The following is a 17268-nucleotide window of genomic DNA, read 5'->3' on the forward strand; positions in this document are numbered from 1 at the left end:
AAACTACAAGCTATAATTTTGCCACCTTGACCTCACAAATTATAGACTGAAAGCCTTACATACATGTTAAGTTGATACAGAATCGATGATCCAAATGTTAGGAAAAAAATCTTCCGGCAACTCACACTTTAGGTCTGACTGAAATTGACTACTATGTCTTAACATGAAAATACCGCACTGCTGTCCAAGTCCGGTACACCTCGCCTGAGTGTAAAACAAAGTGCAGGTTTTAAATACTTACTTAGCCATAGCATCTTTAACATTCTTATTTGCAAGTCCCAGATAATGATCTATTTGCGCCTGAAAGAGATAAAGAATTTATTAGAAAATTACCATTGCTAACAAATCTTAGAACTGTGTTCCAACATATTAAAGGCTTAAGAAACTGCCACATTTCTCATTTTTCATAAGGTTTTGGAAACTGGCACTGACATTTCTAAGTTCCACATAAGAGAATGAGGTTTGTATTCTGAAATCTGCAGTTAAATTACCTGATGCCGTTCATAAATAACAGGAACACTGAAGAGTGAAATCAGAGCTGAAAAAGGAAATACACAAGCTTTAAAGTAGACTGCAGTGTTTGTTCCCTAAATCATACCACAGTCATCAGACTGGCAGCACTCTTTTCAGATAGCCAGGAATGTTCCAAATACAGGGAGACACAGCTGCTGGTGGGCAGAGCAATGAATTAACCAAGGGAGCCAGGAGCCACTCCTGGCTTCACATTACAGACTTTATAAAATATAGGCATCCCTGGTTAGTCAGACATATGACTGCACATCAAATAAGGCCACTCTTGATCTGGTTTATCACTGCTGGAGTAGTCTTCAGGAAGTAAAGTGGCATTTCCATAAATAATGTAAGTATTAGCAATTTATTTAAGAAGATCACAACCTCTAATGTATATCCCTCTATTTTTTTCTACAATATAAGAATATTTTCCACTAAAACATCTTAAAGTTCGTTGCACACCATTTTTTTGGGGGGGGGGGGGGCGGCGCTGGGATGGTGGGCTGTGCTGTGCAGTATGCAGGATCTTGGTTCCCACACCAGGGATCAAACCCATGGCCTCTGCAGTGGAAATATGGAGTCTTAACTACTAGTCTGCCAGGAAGTCCCCAATCTTTTTAAAAATGTTTCATTCTGTTGGTTTTGTAGACTTACCCAAAATTAGTAGTGTCAGACCATTGAACAAGGCACCAACATAGGTAAATACCCACATCAACACTGCAAACTGTAAGAGAATAACAGCCAATTAAAGACAAAATTCAAGTAAAGTTTTAAAATTAAACCTTCAAATAAATACATCCCATGTAAATGCCAAACTACTATAGGCATACTCCTTGGAGATTTGATAAAAACAATATGGATATTTCACTAAGCTGCCAGGCTGATTCAGGAATTCCAGAATCTAATTAAAACAGTTAATAGATATGATTCATTTTCCTCTGAAGTACATTACCAAATAGTTGATTCTGTTTCCCCTAAAATCAAAGCGTAACAAAGGTCACCACCTTGCCCGCCCCCCAGCTCTACTACAGTATTCAACTTCTAAAATGGAAAGACTGGAAAGCTATCGTGAGAATTAACTATTGAAAATGACTTTAAAGTACCAACAAGTGATTCAAGATTTAAATGAGCTGAATGACTCAGACATATATCTGAATAAGCAATAATGGTGCAAGGAGACTATGTCTCAAGTACCCAAAATATCAGCTCTAGCATTTTATTAAGGATCAGAAAGACTTTCTCCCCAGTAATAAATGTTTTAACAGCCAATGAGGACTCCTCAAACTTTTAAACCTAATAAAAAAATTGACCATATTATTCTTTTAGCCACCGCCTTCTTTATTTAGCAAACACTAACCCAGTTCTTACTATTGATGTATTAGTACCACACCCAGTTTTAAGTGCTTTACAAATACAAACTCATGTATTCCGCCTAACAATTTTATGAGGTAGGCACTGCTATCATTACCACAGCAGATGAAGACACTAAGGAAAAAACAGAGGTTTAGGAACTTGCCAGAACTGAGGTTATACTGTCATAGTTCACTGTGCCCTCCAGGGACTGCAGTGCAGACTAAATGCTCCTCCTATTTTTAGTAATCATCTCAAAATCTTGGATTAAAAAAAAAATTACATACAGCAGTTTGGGGAAAGCCTTGTTTCTATAAAGTGCTTTCATTTTGAGAAGTCCTTTATTTCCTCACCGTATTTTAGTTTACTCATGAATGGTTGAATAAGAGAATTTCAAAGTTTTCTTCCAGTTCTTGGTGACACCATATAGTAAAAACTCAATGACATGTTCAAGCAGTTCTTGAAGACTTGTAAATACCAAGTCAGTCTGGATTTTATTAAACATTCAGCAGAAGCAGTTTCTCTGTTTTCTATTAAAAGCCTTCATATGTCTGGCACTCTCTGCCCTGTTTAGTAGGTCACAAACATCCCACCACGATGCCACCACCGACAACAATTATTTAGGTTTCTAAGAGCAAAGTATAAATGAAAAGGAGAGAGGAGTGAGCACCTCCATCTAAAGAAGGGATCAGCAAACTTTCTGTAAATAAAGACAGAAAAACATTTTTGGTTTTATGGGCCACAAAGGATCTCTGTCACATATTCTTTGAATATTATCCTTTAAAACTGTAAAAAGTATAATCAGCTCCCAGGCTATACAAAAACAGGTTACAAGTCAGACCGAACAGTAGCTTCCTAACCCTTATCTAAAGCATATCTTTGTCCATGTAGCATTCATTCAGCAAAATCTGATTGAATACCTACTATGAGCGGGGTGCGTGCTAAGTCGCTTCAGTTGTGTGCGACTCTTTGCGACCATATGGACTGTAGCCCACCAGGTGGGTTGCCATGAGCTGGGTATTGAGCAGTAATTAAAGTGTTCAGACTCTAGGAAATTTATTTACTGCAGGTTAGGAAGAATCTTGGATTCCTGCACCAACTGTCAGTTCTACAAAGAGCAACACTTTGGTTACCCCTATAATTGAATTTAATGTTCAAGTGAGCAAATATCAAGCATTCTTAACAGCTTCCAATTGCAAATCAAAATTAAATGCTGTCCTGGTCTTTCCAACTTCTATGGAACCTCTGGTAGAAGGGTTTGAAGCGTTGACTCCAGTTAGCAAACCCTTTCCCTCTCACATAGTTTTACAAGACTCCTATTGCAAAAGCTAAATATAATTTCTTCACTTGAGCAAGTTTACCATAGAGCAACAGAGTTATTTTCATCCATCACCATCCACCAAGTCAAAAAGAGAAGGGTCGCCCTACATTTTAGAAGAAACTGCTTCAGCAATAAAGATACCCTCACCATGACAAAATTCAGAAACTAACACACAAGCTAAAAATAAGTCCTAATTTGGTCATAAAGTCACTGACAAGGCTGCACTCTAAATCCATGAAAAAAGAGAAGCCCAAGTCTTCACACCAAGGTGATGCAGGGGGTTCAGATGTCACTAGATCTGCCTCTTGCAGGACACTTTCTAAAAGGCAGATGATCCAGGCGCAGAGAGAAACGGAGGGAGGCTTCAGACCTCTGTGGGGGCAGGCTGGTGACACAAATGCATGAGGGAGTCTCGGTGAGGACCAAGGCAGATATGTGCTTCTCAAGAAGCACCTGCGTTCCAGGCCAATGCCGCCATGTTTCCTCATTTTAGGAGAGAAACCCAGAAATTCACATTTTTATGTGCTATCACAGAATTTGCACATGTTGCAGCTAAGTCTGGAGAAAATATAACATTTCAAGGCCCAAAACAAAAATACTGGCTAAGGGTTTCCAGAGAGGACTCCATCAGAAGAGAAAGGACTTAAGAGCTAACATCAAGCAACTGCACAATTACTGAAGCTTATTATGTAATAACAGCAACTCAGTTAACTTAATCATAACCCCAGAAGTTAAATACTGTTATTATCCCCATAAAAGAAAGAAAAAAGATACAGAAAGATGAGAGCAAGTTGCCAAACCAGAGGTGACAGTAACTGCAGGTTCATCTGGCTCCAGAATCTCCGCTCTGCTATACAGTAAAGCCACTTACAGAGGACATGTGGCTAAGTTGCTTTAGTAATGTCTGACTCTGTGCAACCCTACGGACTGTAGCCCGCCAGGCTCCTCTGTCCATGGGATTCTCCAGGCAAGAATACTGGAGTGGGTTGCCATGCCCTCCTCCATTTATTAATGGTTATGAATGTGCATGCTGTTATAAAGAAGCAGGGAAAAGTCCAATGAATGCTTTAAACCTACAAATTCTACGCTATTCCATGGCAAACACTTGGCAACTCTGCAGCCAATGCATACTAACGGAGGAAGTCAAAGGCTCATGTCTCTTTAGGCAGTAATGAGACAGAAGGAAAGCGGGGGCCAAGCACGGTGAAGGTCTGGTAATACTGGAAGAGGGCAAAGGCCACGTCTTGTCTTTTGCCTGGGGGTACAGGAATTCAATTCAAGTGTGTATCACATGTATACCTCACTGAAAAGCTCTGTAGATTTTATTTGATGTCTCTATGGGGTGGGGAGGCATTTTTAAGGAAAATGGGGGGAGGATGCATGACAATTTCAGAAATTACTTTGGCAATTCACATTTTCAAACTTTTTCTGCAGTTTTAAACACTGAAAATCATTTGACTTCTGCTATCTTCAGCCTCATTCATTACTAATCACATTTTCACAAACTCATTTCCTGTCTAAATTTTCTGCGAAACAAAGGAACCAGAAAAGAAACTGTCAAAATGTGTATGTTAATAAATGCCTAAGAGCCTGAGGGCTATATTTAATGTTCTTTTGGGTCAGCTATTTCTGGAATTCAGGCCTTTTTCCTCACTTTCAGATTTCAGACGGAATTCTGGAACATTATGGTTACCTGATGTTCAGACAAATATAGCTAGACATTTTATTACAATTTAAAAATATATTTTCCCCAAAAGTCACAGATCTACTTTCATAAAGAATCCAGTGTTTATTGCACAAAGTCATGTGACAGAAAAATAAGAACATCTGCCTATAAAACACCTGGTCTTAGTATCTGGTAAGAACAGAAATGGTATGGACCTAACAGAAGCAGAAGGTATTAAGAAGAGGTGGCAAGAATTTACAGAACTATACAAAAAAGACCTTAATGACCCAGATAACCATGATGGTGTGATCACTCACCTAGAGCCAGACATCCTGGAATTTGAAGTCAAATGGGTCTTAGGAAGCATCATTACAAACAAAGCTAGTGGAGGTGATGGAATTCCAGCTGAGCTATTTCAAATCCTAAAAGATGATGCTGTGAAAGTGCTACACTCAATATGCGAGCAAATTTGGAAAACTCAGCAGTGGCCACAGGACTGGAAAAGGTCTGTTTTCATTCCAATCCCAAAGAAAGACAACACCAAAGAATGCTCAAACTACCGCACAATTGCACTCATCTCACAAGCTAGCAAAGTAATGCCCAAAATTCTCCAAGCAAGGCCTCAACAGTAAGTGAACTGAGAACTTCCAGATGTTCAAGCTGGATTTAGAAAGGGCAGAGGAACCAGAGATAAAATTGCCAACATCCGCTGGCTCACAGAAAAAGCAAGAGAATTCCAGAAAAACATCTGCTTCATCGACTACGCTAAAGCCTTGGTCTGTGTGGATCACAACAAACTGGAAAATTCTTGAAAAGATGGGAATACCAGACCACCTGACCTGCCTCCTGAGAAATCTGTATGCAGGTCAAGAAGCAACAATTAGAAATGGACATGGAACAACAGACTGGTTCCAAATTGGGAAAGGAGTACATCAAGGCTGTACACTGTCACTCTGTTTGTTTAACTTATATGCAGAGTACATCATGTGAAATGCTGGGCTGGAAGAAGCACAAGTTGGAATCAAGATTGCCAGGAGAAGTATCAATAACCCCAGATATGCAGATGACACCACTCTTATGGCAGAAAGTGAAGAAAAACTAAAAAGCCTCTTGATGAAAGTGAAAGAGGAGAGTAAAAAAGCTGGCTTAAAACTCAACATTCAAATAACTAAGATCATGGCATCTGGCCCCAACACTTCATGGCAAAAAACATGGGAAACAATGGAAACAGTGAGAGACTTTATTTTCTTGGTCTCCAACATCACTGCAGATGGTGACTGCAGCCATGAAATTAAAAGATGCTTACTCCTTGGAAGAAAAGTTATGATCAACCTGCTGCAGCTGCTGCTAAGTCGCTTCAGTCAGACTCTGTGCGACCCCAAAGACGGCAGCCCACCAGGCTCCGCCATTCCTGGGATTCTCTAGGCAAGAACACTGGAGTGGGGTGCCATTTCCTTCTTCAATGCATAAAAGTGAAAAGTGAAAGTGAAGTCGCTCAGTCGTGTCCGACTCTTAGCGACCCCATGGACTGCAGCCTACCAGGCTCCTCCCATCCATGGGATTTTTCCAGGCAAGAGTACTGGAGTGGGGTGCCACTGCCTTCTCCTACTTTGCGGACAAAGGTCCATCTAGTCAAAGCTATGGCTTTTCCAGTAGTCGTATGGATGCAAGAGTTGAACTATAAAGAAAACTGAGTGCCAAAGAATTGATGCTTTTGAACTGTGGTGTTGGAGAAGACTCTTGAGAGTCCCTTAGACAGCAAGGAAATCAAACCAATCAACCCTAGAGGAAATCAGTCCTGAATATCATTGGAAGGACTGACGCTGAAGCTCCAATACTTCAGCCACCGGATGATGCGAAGACCTGACTCATTTGAAAAGACCCTGATGCTGGGAAAGATTGAAGGCAGGAGGAGAAGGGGATGATGGGATGAGATGGTTGGATGGCATCACTGAATCAATGGACATGAGTTTGAGCAAGCTCTGGGAGCTGGTGATGGACAGGGAAGCCTGATGTGCTCAGTCCATGGAGTCACAAAGAGTTGAACACAACTGAGCAACTGAACTGAATTGAAAGTACTAGACTTTTTCTTGGAATTTGAGGTTTCAAAAGGCAGAACCCCCTAGTAAAGCTGAACCCAGTGGAGACCTTCACATGCTTTTCTAATGAAGAAGGTGAGAAGAAAACTATAGCCCAGGGTTACATACAGCTTAAACCACAACTTTGAAAACCAATGACTCTCCAAGCAGTGTCCTTAGAAAAATTAAATCACAATTTCAGGGAATGGGACTCACACCTCTTCCCCCTCCCAAGTATCATTAAATTGTGTAGCTTCCAGTGATTGCAATGTGCAGCCAAGACTGAGAACCATTGTTTTAAAATAAGAGCCCCCATCTAAAAGACCCCTTACACAGAAGGTCAGTCACAGAACAGAATTAAACCGTAACCAGGTGGTTTAAATTTGTTCAACCACCTTATACTACTGTTCTGGTAGTCATGGGTGTTATTTAAACAAGGTTGACAAATATCACTAGGTTAAATAAAGTTATCCAGCCTCTTTTGGACTTCTCAGAAACTAATAAGGTAATACACACTAGGCTCTCCAAGAAAAGGACACATACACAGCTTTCACAGCTTACTTTTACTAGAACCCTCCTCCTCTACCTCCTTTTCCATTATTTCTCTTCCCCTTACGTCTGGCATTCAATGTAACAAACCCACTTTACAACAAATCCTGAGGATTGATCAAAACATTTGCCTGTGGTAAAATTTTATACTAATGTTTGAAATAAATGCTGCTGAATGGAATTAGAAATATTTTGTCAATGATTTTGCCCATAATATTTGACTAGAATTAGTCTTCTGGCAAATGGACTATTTCTCAATCTAGGGACACCTGAAATCTTTTCTAAGATTTAGAAGCCTGCAGTTAACTGCAAGGGAAGAAAACAAATGCAATAATTACAGCTGACCTCTGAGCACAGGAGTTTGAACTACACAGGTCCACCTGTCAGCACAGTTTTTTCAGCAGTAAATACTACAGGATCCTCAGTTGTTTGAACCTGTGAATATGGAGCCAGGGGTACCGGGGGAACCACAGACACAGAGGGGCCTTGGATAAGGAGGAACTGGGGCTGTGGAGAGCCAGTCATGAACCGCGCACAGACTGTCAACTCTGTGTGTGTGTGAGGCGGGGGTCAGTGCTCCCGATCCCCACACTGGTCAAGGGTCAACTGTACACAAGGATTTAAAAGGAGAAATCTGCAGCATGTGTCTTATTTTTATTTGTCCAGGTCAACCACCAAAAGGGAGATCTAGACGAGGCACACTGATAACCACCGTCTCATGTCAAGTCTTTTCCAACAGGCCTGATGAACCCTGGGGTTTGGTTATTTCTTCAGAATGACCTATAGAATAGCCAGGCCCCCTCACACACTTCCAAAAATATGATAGTAAGAAAGGAGAAGAAAAATTTCACATGCTAAGAATACTGACTCTAAATTTTGTAATTTCTGAGGAAGAAGGTTTCAAATAGAAGTAGTGGTAATTATGACCCAGAGTCTAGAAATGTAGATTATATAAATTTGAGGGCATGAAACACTTACAAAGATAGTGACTTATAGAGAAACTTCTTTCAAATTTTAAAAAGCTATTATTTTAAATAAGCCACAGAGCTTGATACAATGTCTATTTTCTAAATGAAAAACAAAATTATAAGTAAGACTACTTCCTTCTGTATTTTCTTAAAATTAATGTGGTGTCCATTTTCCTAGCTATGAACAATATAAAATAAAAGTAATCCAAATCAAAAGCTGGTTCTTATAAATTTTTTAAAAACTGTTATTTAACAAGAAAAATTCATTTGGAAACTGCAGAGACTGGGGCTATTTATTAGCAAACTTCCCAAATTTAAAACCTGAATAAAAGGAAATACAATCAATGTAACAGAGCAAATTGATTTTTCCCTTAAATTGAAGAAGAGAAAGAAAAAAAAAAGAGATCTGAAAAAACATTTTTGCTCACTTTAGGGAGGAAGAATATGATTCTCCCACCAACTGCTGTGCTAAAAGGCAAAGGGTAAACGAGTCAGAAGGAAAATAATCTTTTTAAAAATGCTCTCTATATGAATAAAAACTATGGGGGTGAGAGTGGCAAATACTCAAGGAACGTCCTCTAGAAAAGGAATACTATTAAGTCATTTTAAAGGGAGACAACAGTGCTTTGTTTTCCTCAGCTTTTCTCAGTAAGACATATTAAGCAAGTATCCTGTGTTTCTATAGTTCCCTTATTCAGTGAGAACAAGTGGAATCTACACTACCCATACACAATGATGTAAGAAAAGGTTTAACTGAAGTACTCCACGTACAGCAGAACCACAAAGTTTATCAAGGAAGACCCTCCATGTATATTATCAGAGGGCTTTGTATTGCAAGAGTAAGACAGACACCCTGCCTTATTCCTTGCCTCAACAGATTTTGAGACCTAAATGCAAGGATCATTCAGAGTATTAATACAAATGTTATTTTGAGCCCTGAATGAATCTGCCTTAGCAGAAATCACCAAGCAGCTTTCCTTGAGCTCTGGACTTGCCAAAAAACACTACTTTGGAAAACCATTCAAAGGAGTTATCTCTTTCCTAATCCTTAAGGAGAAGCAGTAGTAAACTAGGCTTCTAATTCAACTGCTTTTTTCCCCCCAATATTAAGAAACAATATTTTTTAAATAAAAGAAAATTTCATAAAATGTAAGTGTTCCAAAAAGTAACCTATCTCATTATATGCCTCTTCAAATTACTATTACCTTCAAATTAGCAAAATCACTGAAGGCAAGAATTTACCAAGTTCAGATTCTTTCATTTATGTTAGTTTCCTCATTAAGAAAAAACCAAAAAACCCAAGGTAATTTTCAAAGGAAATTTTTAAAATGAGATTTAACAGCAAAAAGAAATTATCTCATGAAAGTATTTATTAATAAAATTTCCTTTTCATCTACTTTCAAATTTCAGTGCAAATCAGATTTTAAAGGTTTTCTAAAGTATTTAATCAGTCCTCCTGTAATATTTTCTCACTTCCCTACCCTTTGCAAATACTTCCACACCTACATAACTGTCTACACATAGAGCTGTGTACGGAGGACAATAAGCTCTGAAAGAATAAGATTTCAACTGATTAAAGACAAGGGGAAACTTGAAGCTCTAGAAAACAATGAATGAGTCATTCCCAGATCAATTTGTTTTGTTTTAAACAGATTTCTTCAAGAATGCCTCTTCTCTCAAGAAAAATGTTAGACATGCATAACTGCCTTCACTGTTACACAGTGCAAACATGAGGACTTTTAGTTTATATCTGTTGCAGTTTTTATTAATAAGTATAAAAAAAAATGACTCCTCAATCCACAGCTTCATGATGCCTTTGTTCGAAGCCCTCCGCTCCCCTCCAACAATTTTTGACTGCCAAATTCAGAGATGGCCCTATGCTGTTTGAACCTCTGTGTCACTATTTAGTGTTTCCTCTCAATCAACTCCTACCCACAAAACGCTTCATTTTAAACTACACTAGTGCATTCCCCTCAAGAATTTTTCAAACATGTTTTACCCCCAGCAGTCAACCTATTCACTGCAAATACACTTCAATGAATAGAAACTGGTTTCTTCCAGGACCCATGAGTACAAGGTTGAATTTGATTTGCTCCCAAATATTATTTGTTTCCTCTTGATACTAATCAAAGATCCCAATGATATAACCATCATCTCTTTATTTACAGACTGACATCAGATTATTTTAAAGCACTACTACAGAATGGGTCACTAAATGCAAGCACTCTACACAAAAGAGATAATAAATAATAAAAAGAAACTCAATTTTTTACCATTAATGTTATTCATAACTGAGGTTCCAAGTCTTAATAGAGAAGCATACAGCTGAAAATAATGTCCATTACTGGCCTATTAAGGCTAAGATACATGTTAAAAGCATTTTGAGCATTTAAACCTATTCTGACCACTACAGAAATTGTTTTGCCAAATCTAAAGGCCCAATCGTCCTATTGCTATGACATCCTTAGTTTGCACAAACTGCAAACTTGTACATATCTCTTGGAAAAGAGAAATTGTGGTAATTACTACCATAGTACATTTCTACCCAGGCTTAGATAGGAAACAAGTCTGTCTTAAATCACAGGCTGCTACTGCTGCTGCTAAGTCGCTTCAGTCGTGTCCGACTCTGTGCGACCCCATAGACGGCAGCCCACCAGGCTCCCCCGTCCCTGGGATTCTCCAGGCAAGAACACTGGAGTGGGTTGCCATTTCCTTCTCCAATGCATGAAAGTGAAAAGTGAAAGTGAAGTCGCTCAGTCGTTTCCAACCCTTCGAGACCAATGGCATGGACTGCAGCCTACCAGGCTTCTCTGTCCATGGGATTCTCCAGGCAAGAGTACTGGAGTGGGGTGCCATTATACAAAACACAGACAGTAGGTTCTACACAAGGGAAAAGTACTGTAGTCCCAGTTCTTGGGGTTCAAATTATGTGACCAATTTAGTGCTCATTTAGAGTCAGTCTGAACTCTGGCAAGCTTACTTACAAGGTGAGACTAATAGCTGCTATGTAGCAAGATCCAAAAACTAAATTCCAAAGATTACCAACTGATGATTAGTTGAAGTGTTTCAGAATATTAACACTTTTCAAGAAAACATTCAAAAAAAGTGTAGGAATATGAAATAGCTTATATGTATATATGAATTACACACAAGCTAAGAAATTAAGTGCCGGATTCTGAAAGTCAAACCAGATGAAATAATATTTGGCATTAAATCTACTAGATAATCTTTATTCTTACAGCCAAAATTCTCATTTTTAATCTTTATGACTTCCAAAACTTAAGAATTTATAACATTTTCCCTTAAAAAGCAATTGCCTTTCCTCCATCTTAAATATTTTATTTGATTCTGAATTTCAGAACAGAAGTTTACAGTAATGATTTCATTACATCTTTATCATTTACTTTAATATAGAAAACAGAGTTTTACTCTCTTAACTTCAATGTTAAATTCTGGGTATGTCAAAAAATGGAAAGCAAATAAACTTACCTTCAGAGAATCAACTAAATCATCAACTAAGAAGAGGCGTCTGAGTTCTTTTATTGTGCAGTTAACATGACCAAGAGCAGAATTGCTGTACTTCTGAACCAACTCCTCAGATATAGCAACTTCAGATTCCAAATATGCCCTAGAAAAGAAGACACACCTTAACTGTCACTGACTGGAATAATTTTTTGTGAATGTCAATCAATTGGCAAGTAGATATCCATAAAGGAGCACATTAATAAAATATTTTACTATAGAAGTGTACTCCTTCCAAATTAATAAGCACAATGTAAAAACTCCCCAAGCATGGGGTGTTTGATTGATAAGGCAGGTATATGCTTTGAGTCAGACCTATCTGAGCTTGAATGTTAAGCTCTGCCACTTACCTGGCTGTGTAACTTTATAAGTTATTTAGTCATCCCTTTAAATCAGTTTCCTCATTTATACAACAGAGATTATCTTGAGATTTCAATGAGTAAAGTGCTTATTAACACAATCAAGGACAAAGAAGCACTCAATTAATGTAGTTATTATTGTGGATATGGTTTTTTCAGGTGGACAAAATGTTATCAAGTTTTCCTAACAAAGATCCTATTCATTTCCAAATAATTACACTCACTTTGCCTAATCTTTAGGGGAAAGAAAGTGAAAGTGAAGTTGATCAGTTGGGTCTGACTCTTTGGGACCCCACAGACTGTGTAGCCTACCAGGTTCCTCCCTCCATGGGATTTTCCAGGCAAGAATACTGGAATGAAAACACCAATAAATCAACCCCCGGACTGTTCAATCAGGTGCTCCAATCTATAATGAAATAGCTGGAATTGTCAAATTTAAGAAGACAACTGTAATGGGGAAAACTAGTCAAGTCAGCAGGAATTGTTTCATTATTGTTTCAAACATCTTGGAGCAATCAGAAGTGCTATTCTCTCTTATCTGTTGGAAGCAGCTCCTTATCCAGTCCCTCTCAAAAACTCCCCATGTCTGAGGATGCTAGTTACACTGGAAATTACAGTCCTCTCTAGTAATTCCTTGTCTCCTAGTTCTACTCCTGCCATATGCCCAAATATATCTCCTTGTTTTTATTCACTATACCATCACTATAATTTAAGTGGATTTATTTGGATTCCTTTTCTTTTTTTTTTTTTTGAGCTATACTAGATAGTGCTATTCAGGCTGAACTCAGGAATCAGAAGACCTGATACCACCTAGGTATTTAACCTTGCAAAGGCATGTAACTTCTCTGGGTCATGGTTCCAACTCTGCAAAATTAGAGAAACAGACTTCTGAATCCATTCAAACTCAAACATTCTATGATTCTGACTTTCCAACCCTGAATGTTTCCAATCTTCTTTCTCATTGCTCTGCTGTAGTTCAAAATTGAGCTATTCATCAAACGTTCTTTACCTTAATGGGAGGCTTTGTTCCTCATGCTCTCTCCCCATCCACAGCGCTCTCCTCTCACCTCTAGCGAGGGCACACCCAAGTCAGTCAGCACCACCTCAAATCCCACCCATACATGAAAGCCTCTCCACCACCCTACTATGTAACTCAAATAATTCTTTCTTTTGTATTCTTCTTATAGTAATTATCATATCCATCCTGAAATATAGACGTGTGTATACTTGTACATTTTTTCTACTACAGTATAAACTGTCAAGGACTAGAACATTACCTTTATTAGTACAATGTCTAGCACAGGACAACTACTATTTCAGTTCAGTTGCTCAGTCGTGTCCAACTCTTTGTGATCCCATGGACTGCAGCACACCAGGCTTCCCAGTCCATCATTATTTATTGGCCAACAAATAGCAAGTTATTATTATCAAGTTAAAAATGGTCACACATTCACACCTAACCCTTAAACCAGCAAAAATTTATTAATGCAGTTTTAAGAAATATAGAGAAGTGGCTGATATGACTTAGCTGTATTCTGTTTCTCTGTACCACTGCTTTTGTTCCTGCTCAAGACAAGACGTCTGCCCAGCAGGCCCAAAGGCATGCACCGGAAGATATTTACATTCATCCACCTGGCATTTATGTGCTATTACTGCAATGGCAGCACAGCTGTCACTCTTTCCCAAAGACCACAGGTATTACATATCAACTATATGATATTAACTTTACTAATGTGACTGGAGAACTTGGAAAACTGTCCAAAAGGTGGTTAAATTGGCATGTTAGCTGAATTTATTACTATAAAAGACCTTTGAGCTAATGATAATGTTTCGTTAATTTCTTTTAAAAGTCTTCGTTAAATCAAACAATATGTAAAATTTATAGATAATTTAGAATTGTTGGCCTGACAATGTTTTTATATATTTCAGTGTAACTAATTAAAAATCATACTCCTTTATGACTTGTGGCGTGATATAACTGCTGTTTTGAAACTGCAATTTCGTATTACTGAATTCACTGTTTCCTCTGTAAAATGTAGTAATGTCTAGTCTCATAGAGTCTCATGAAAACTGGGAACCTGAAATTAGGACAACAGGGGTGTTAAGTGATAGAAACTGGTAAGTCTGAGATAAAAGACTCATTGAAAAATATGAAAATTTAGTGGCTGTCAGGGGCCACATGGGGAGCAGCTATAGGGACAAAATGTCTTTTGAGTATAACGAAAATATCTGGAATGAGATGGTGATGGTTGTACAATTCCATGAATATATGGAAAACCACTGAATTCTACGGTATGTGAATTACCTCAATTTTTAAAGGAGGGGATGAGGGTGGGGAAAGTGCTGAGTATGAAGTGAGATCAGAAGATCCAAGTTGAGGTGTGTCCACCCCATTAGCAACCAGAGATATAATGCTGGTGTACTTGTCAAAATAAGGTAAGAAGATAATTTACAGACAAGAAAATGGTGAAATAAAGGATAATACCAAAGTAATGCCTTAGGGAAGGAGGAGAAGAAACAAGATAGAACAGGAAAGAATGGTAAGAAAAGACATAGACATAGTGAGGAAGCACAATGGAAAAGCATAATATCAGCATAAAAAGTAATCAATAAAGAAAATATAACTCTCGCCAATCCCAAACATGTTAACAAGATATAGCTTCCTTAAAAGTAAAATTAGGTAACCAACACCTACTTCTAATAAGTAAATATTACTAACATGTAGTGGAGTTAGGCTACGGCTAATGATACATAAACCCAGGCTTTTCCATCAGGAGCCTATGAAATGACCATTAGGAAATCCCAAAAGCAGATGCTTCTGGTATAGCTTTTTAGCAAAAATTTGCAATTATCTTTTAGCAGTTAAAAAAAAAAAAAAAAAGCATGCCTGTAGCTCTACAAATAGCAGAAATTAGTCTGAGTCAATACTGAGACTGTTTGTAGTGCTGCCAACGTGTGCCTTGTTTTCCAGACATCTCACCTGAATGGGTGGCCTTCATCAGATTTCTGGATAGCCTGGATCACACCCTTATATATCCTAAAGCTGATAGTCACAGAGAGCAGGGCCAAGGCAATGTAGGCCGTTACACTCACAATGCTGAATACTGTCAGCGAGAGCAGCAGGAACAAGCTGGCACCAAACACCACTCCAGTCTTCTTAATGTCTCTCCAGTAGAGGAGGTCAACAACTAAAGATGTAAAAAGAAGAGATCTGAAATTAGAACATTACCTTACCCATTTTTATTTACCTACAAAAGTAAAAAGGCCTTAAGTGTATATATATGTATATTCAAATAATAGAAAAAATATCTTAACACAGAAAAACTACTAACTCAAAACATGCTAAGAAATTAAAACTTTACTAAAAACTAAACAAGTGAGTTTCATGGCTCTGCTTTTAAGAGATCTCTGAGAAATTTCACAAAACTGTAACCTAACCTGGCTATCACTGAAACAAACATTTCCTACAAAGCTAATAACAGAGGGAAATAGCCTTTACACTACCCAGAAAGCTATTTTCCTCTAGGAGCAGGTAAATGCAATGCCATAAAACTTTAGGTGTCAAAGAAAAAAACATGTTACACTATTATATAATGTTTATTAATAGTAAGGAGTCGGACAAAGCCTAACCTAGCAAGTCTGCTCTTGGTCCATGGTCACAGGCCACCGTGGGGATCGAATAACCAGGGGCCTGTGGTCTCAGGATCAGGTTATGTACAACCCAAGGAGAACATAATTATGTACAACCCTCCTCTGCAGGAGGCCCAAGAGCTCTTGAACTCACAGGCCAAACATAGTTCATCCCTTTCTGGATTGTGGACAGTTGGGATCGGGGAGCATTCTTATAGTAAAATAAATATGGATACACTCGAGTACATTTTTAAATAGTTAATTTTTAAGATGAAGGAGGCAATAAAGAAAAATCACATCTAGGGGCTACTTCAGTCTTGATCCCCAGGTCCTCTAATGTGTTTGAACTTCCTTTAGTGTTAAGGGTACTTTTGTGGGAAAATTTATGTATATGAACTACAAAATGTTAGATATTATTATGAAGCCCTAAATTCCTGTTAGTAAATGAGTACTGATTAAGATATTTTAAATGCCCATAAGTGTGCTACACATACCAGGGGTTCAACATTTATTATGTTTAAGGAACATTTATTCCACACTCCTAAATATGATCTGATTTGAATGCTATTAACATCCTATATATGATTTACAGCTTTGTTTTCAAACTCTGATTTCAACTATTTATTAAAGTTTCTCTATTTCGAGTTTCCTCAACTCTGCCTAAAACACCCACATCAGTTTTGTTCTATTCAACTAGTTTCTACTACTATGCCAATATACTAGCACAACTGTGACTTGATCAGAACTTGAAATACTGCATCTGCACCATGAATAACAAACACTAAATAACAGCAATGCTAACAGCTTTCTGACATTCAGCACTCACTCACTGAGCTGATACTGTTAAAAAACAAAAACAACTCAACCTAGTAGAATGAATTTAAAGACCTGAAAATGGGGCCATGGGTTTTTCTTTAAGCCCTGTCCAACTCTAAAACACTATAATTCTAGAAAGATAAGACACATAAAAACAGTATCAGTAAATTTTAAAACAAATACCATACCACTGTGAGAATTTAGAAAAGGAAAAAGACTAGAGGAAATTTTAAAAGACTTTGTGAAAGAGGCAGATATCAAGCTGAGTCTTGAAGAATGGGTAGGCATCTAGAAAACCTACAGGGACAGGGCTCATTGTGAGTCTCTGCTAGCAACAATCCTAATAACCAGTGCAGTTTTCTTTCTTTCAGCAAGAGGGTAAGGAAAGCAGTAACAAAGTTAGCCTTTGGTAACATTCTTTCCTGGAGGCGCCCCCTGTGCACAACAGAACTTACACAGACAAAGCACTTAAGACTCCAGAGTTGAACCACCTAGACTC

At 38.2% G+C, this 17268-nt stretch overlaps 1 protein-coding gene across 4 annotated transcripts in view; it reads right to left on the bottom strand.

Moving 5' to 3' along the window:
• The window catches only part of RTN4 (reticulon 4), a 74508-nt gene that overhangs the window by 1137 nt on the left and 56103 nt on the right, over positions 1-17268 (bottom strand). For all 4 annotated transcript variants that reach the window (XM_005212571.5, NM_001113221.2, NM_001075138.2 and 1 more), the window contains 5 exons: positions 15304-15511; positions 11932-12070; positions 1165-1234; positions 492-538; positions 242-300 (listed from right to left, as the gene is read on the bottom strand). In XM_005212571.5, the coding sequence (XP_005212628.1) occupies positions 242-300; positions 492-538; positions 1165-1234; positions 11932-12070; positions 15304-15511 (523 nt within the window). The remainder of the gene's footprint in view (positions 1-241; positions 301-491; positions 539-1164; positions 1235-11931; positions 12071-15303; positions 15512-17268) is intronic.

Source organism: Bos taurus, chromosome 11 (assembly GCF_002263795.3).
Source record: "Bos taurus isolate L1 Dominette 01449 registration number 42190680 breed Hereford chromosome 11, ARS-UCD2.0, whole genome shotgun sequence".
NCBI classification, from domain to species: Eukaryota; Metazoa; Chordata; class Mammalia; order Artiodactyla; family Bovidae; genus Bos; species Bos taurus.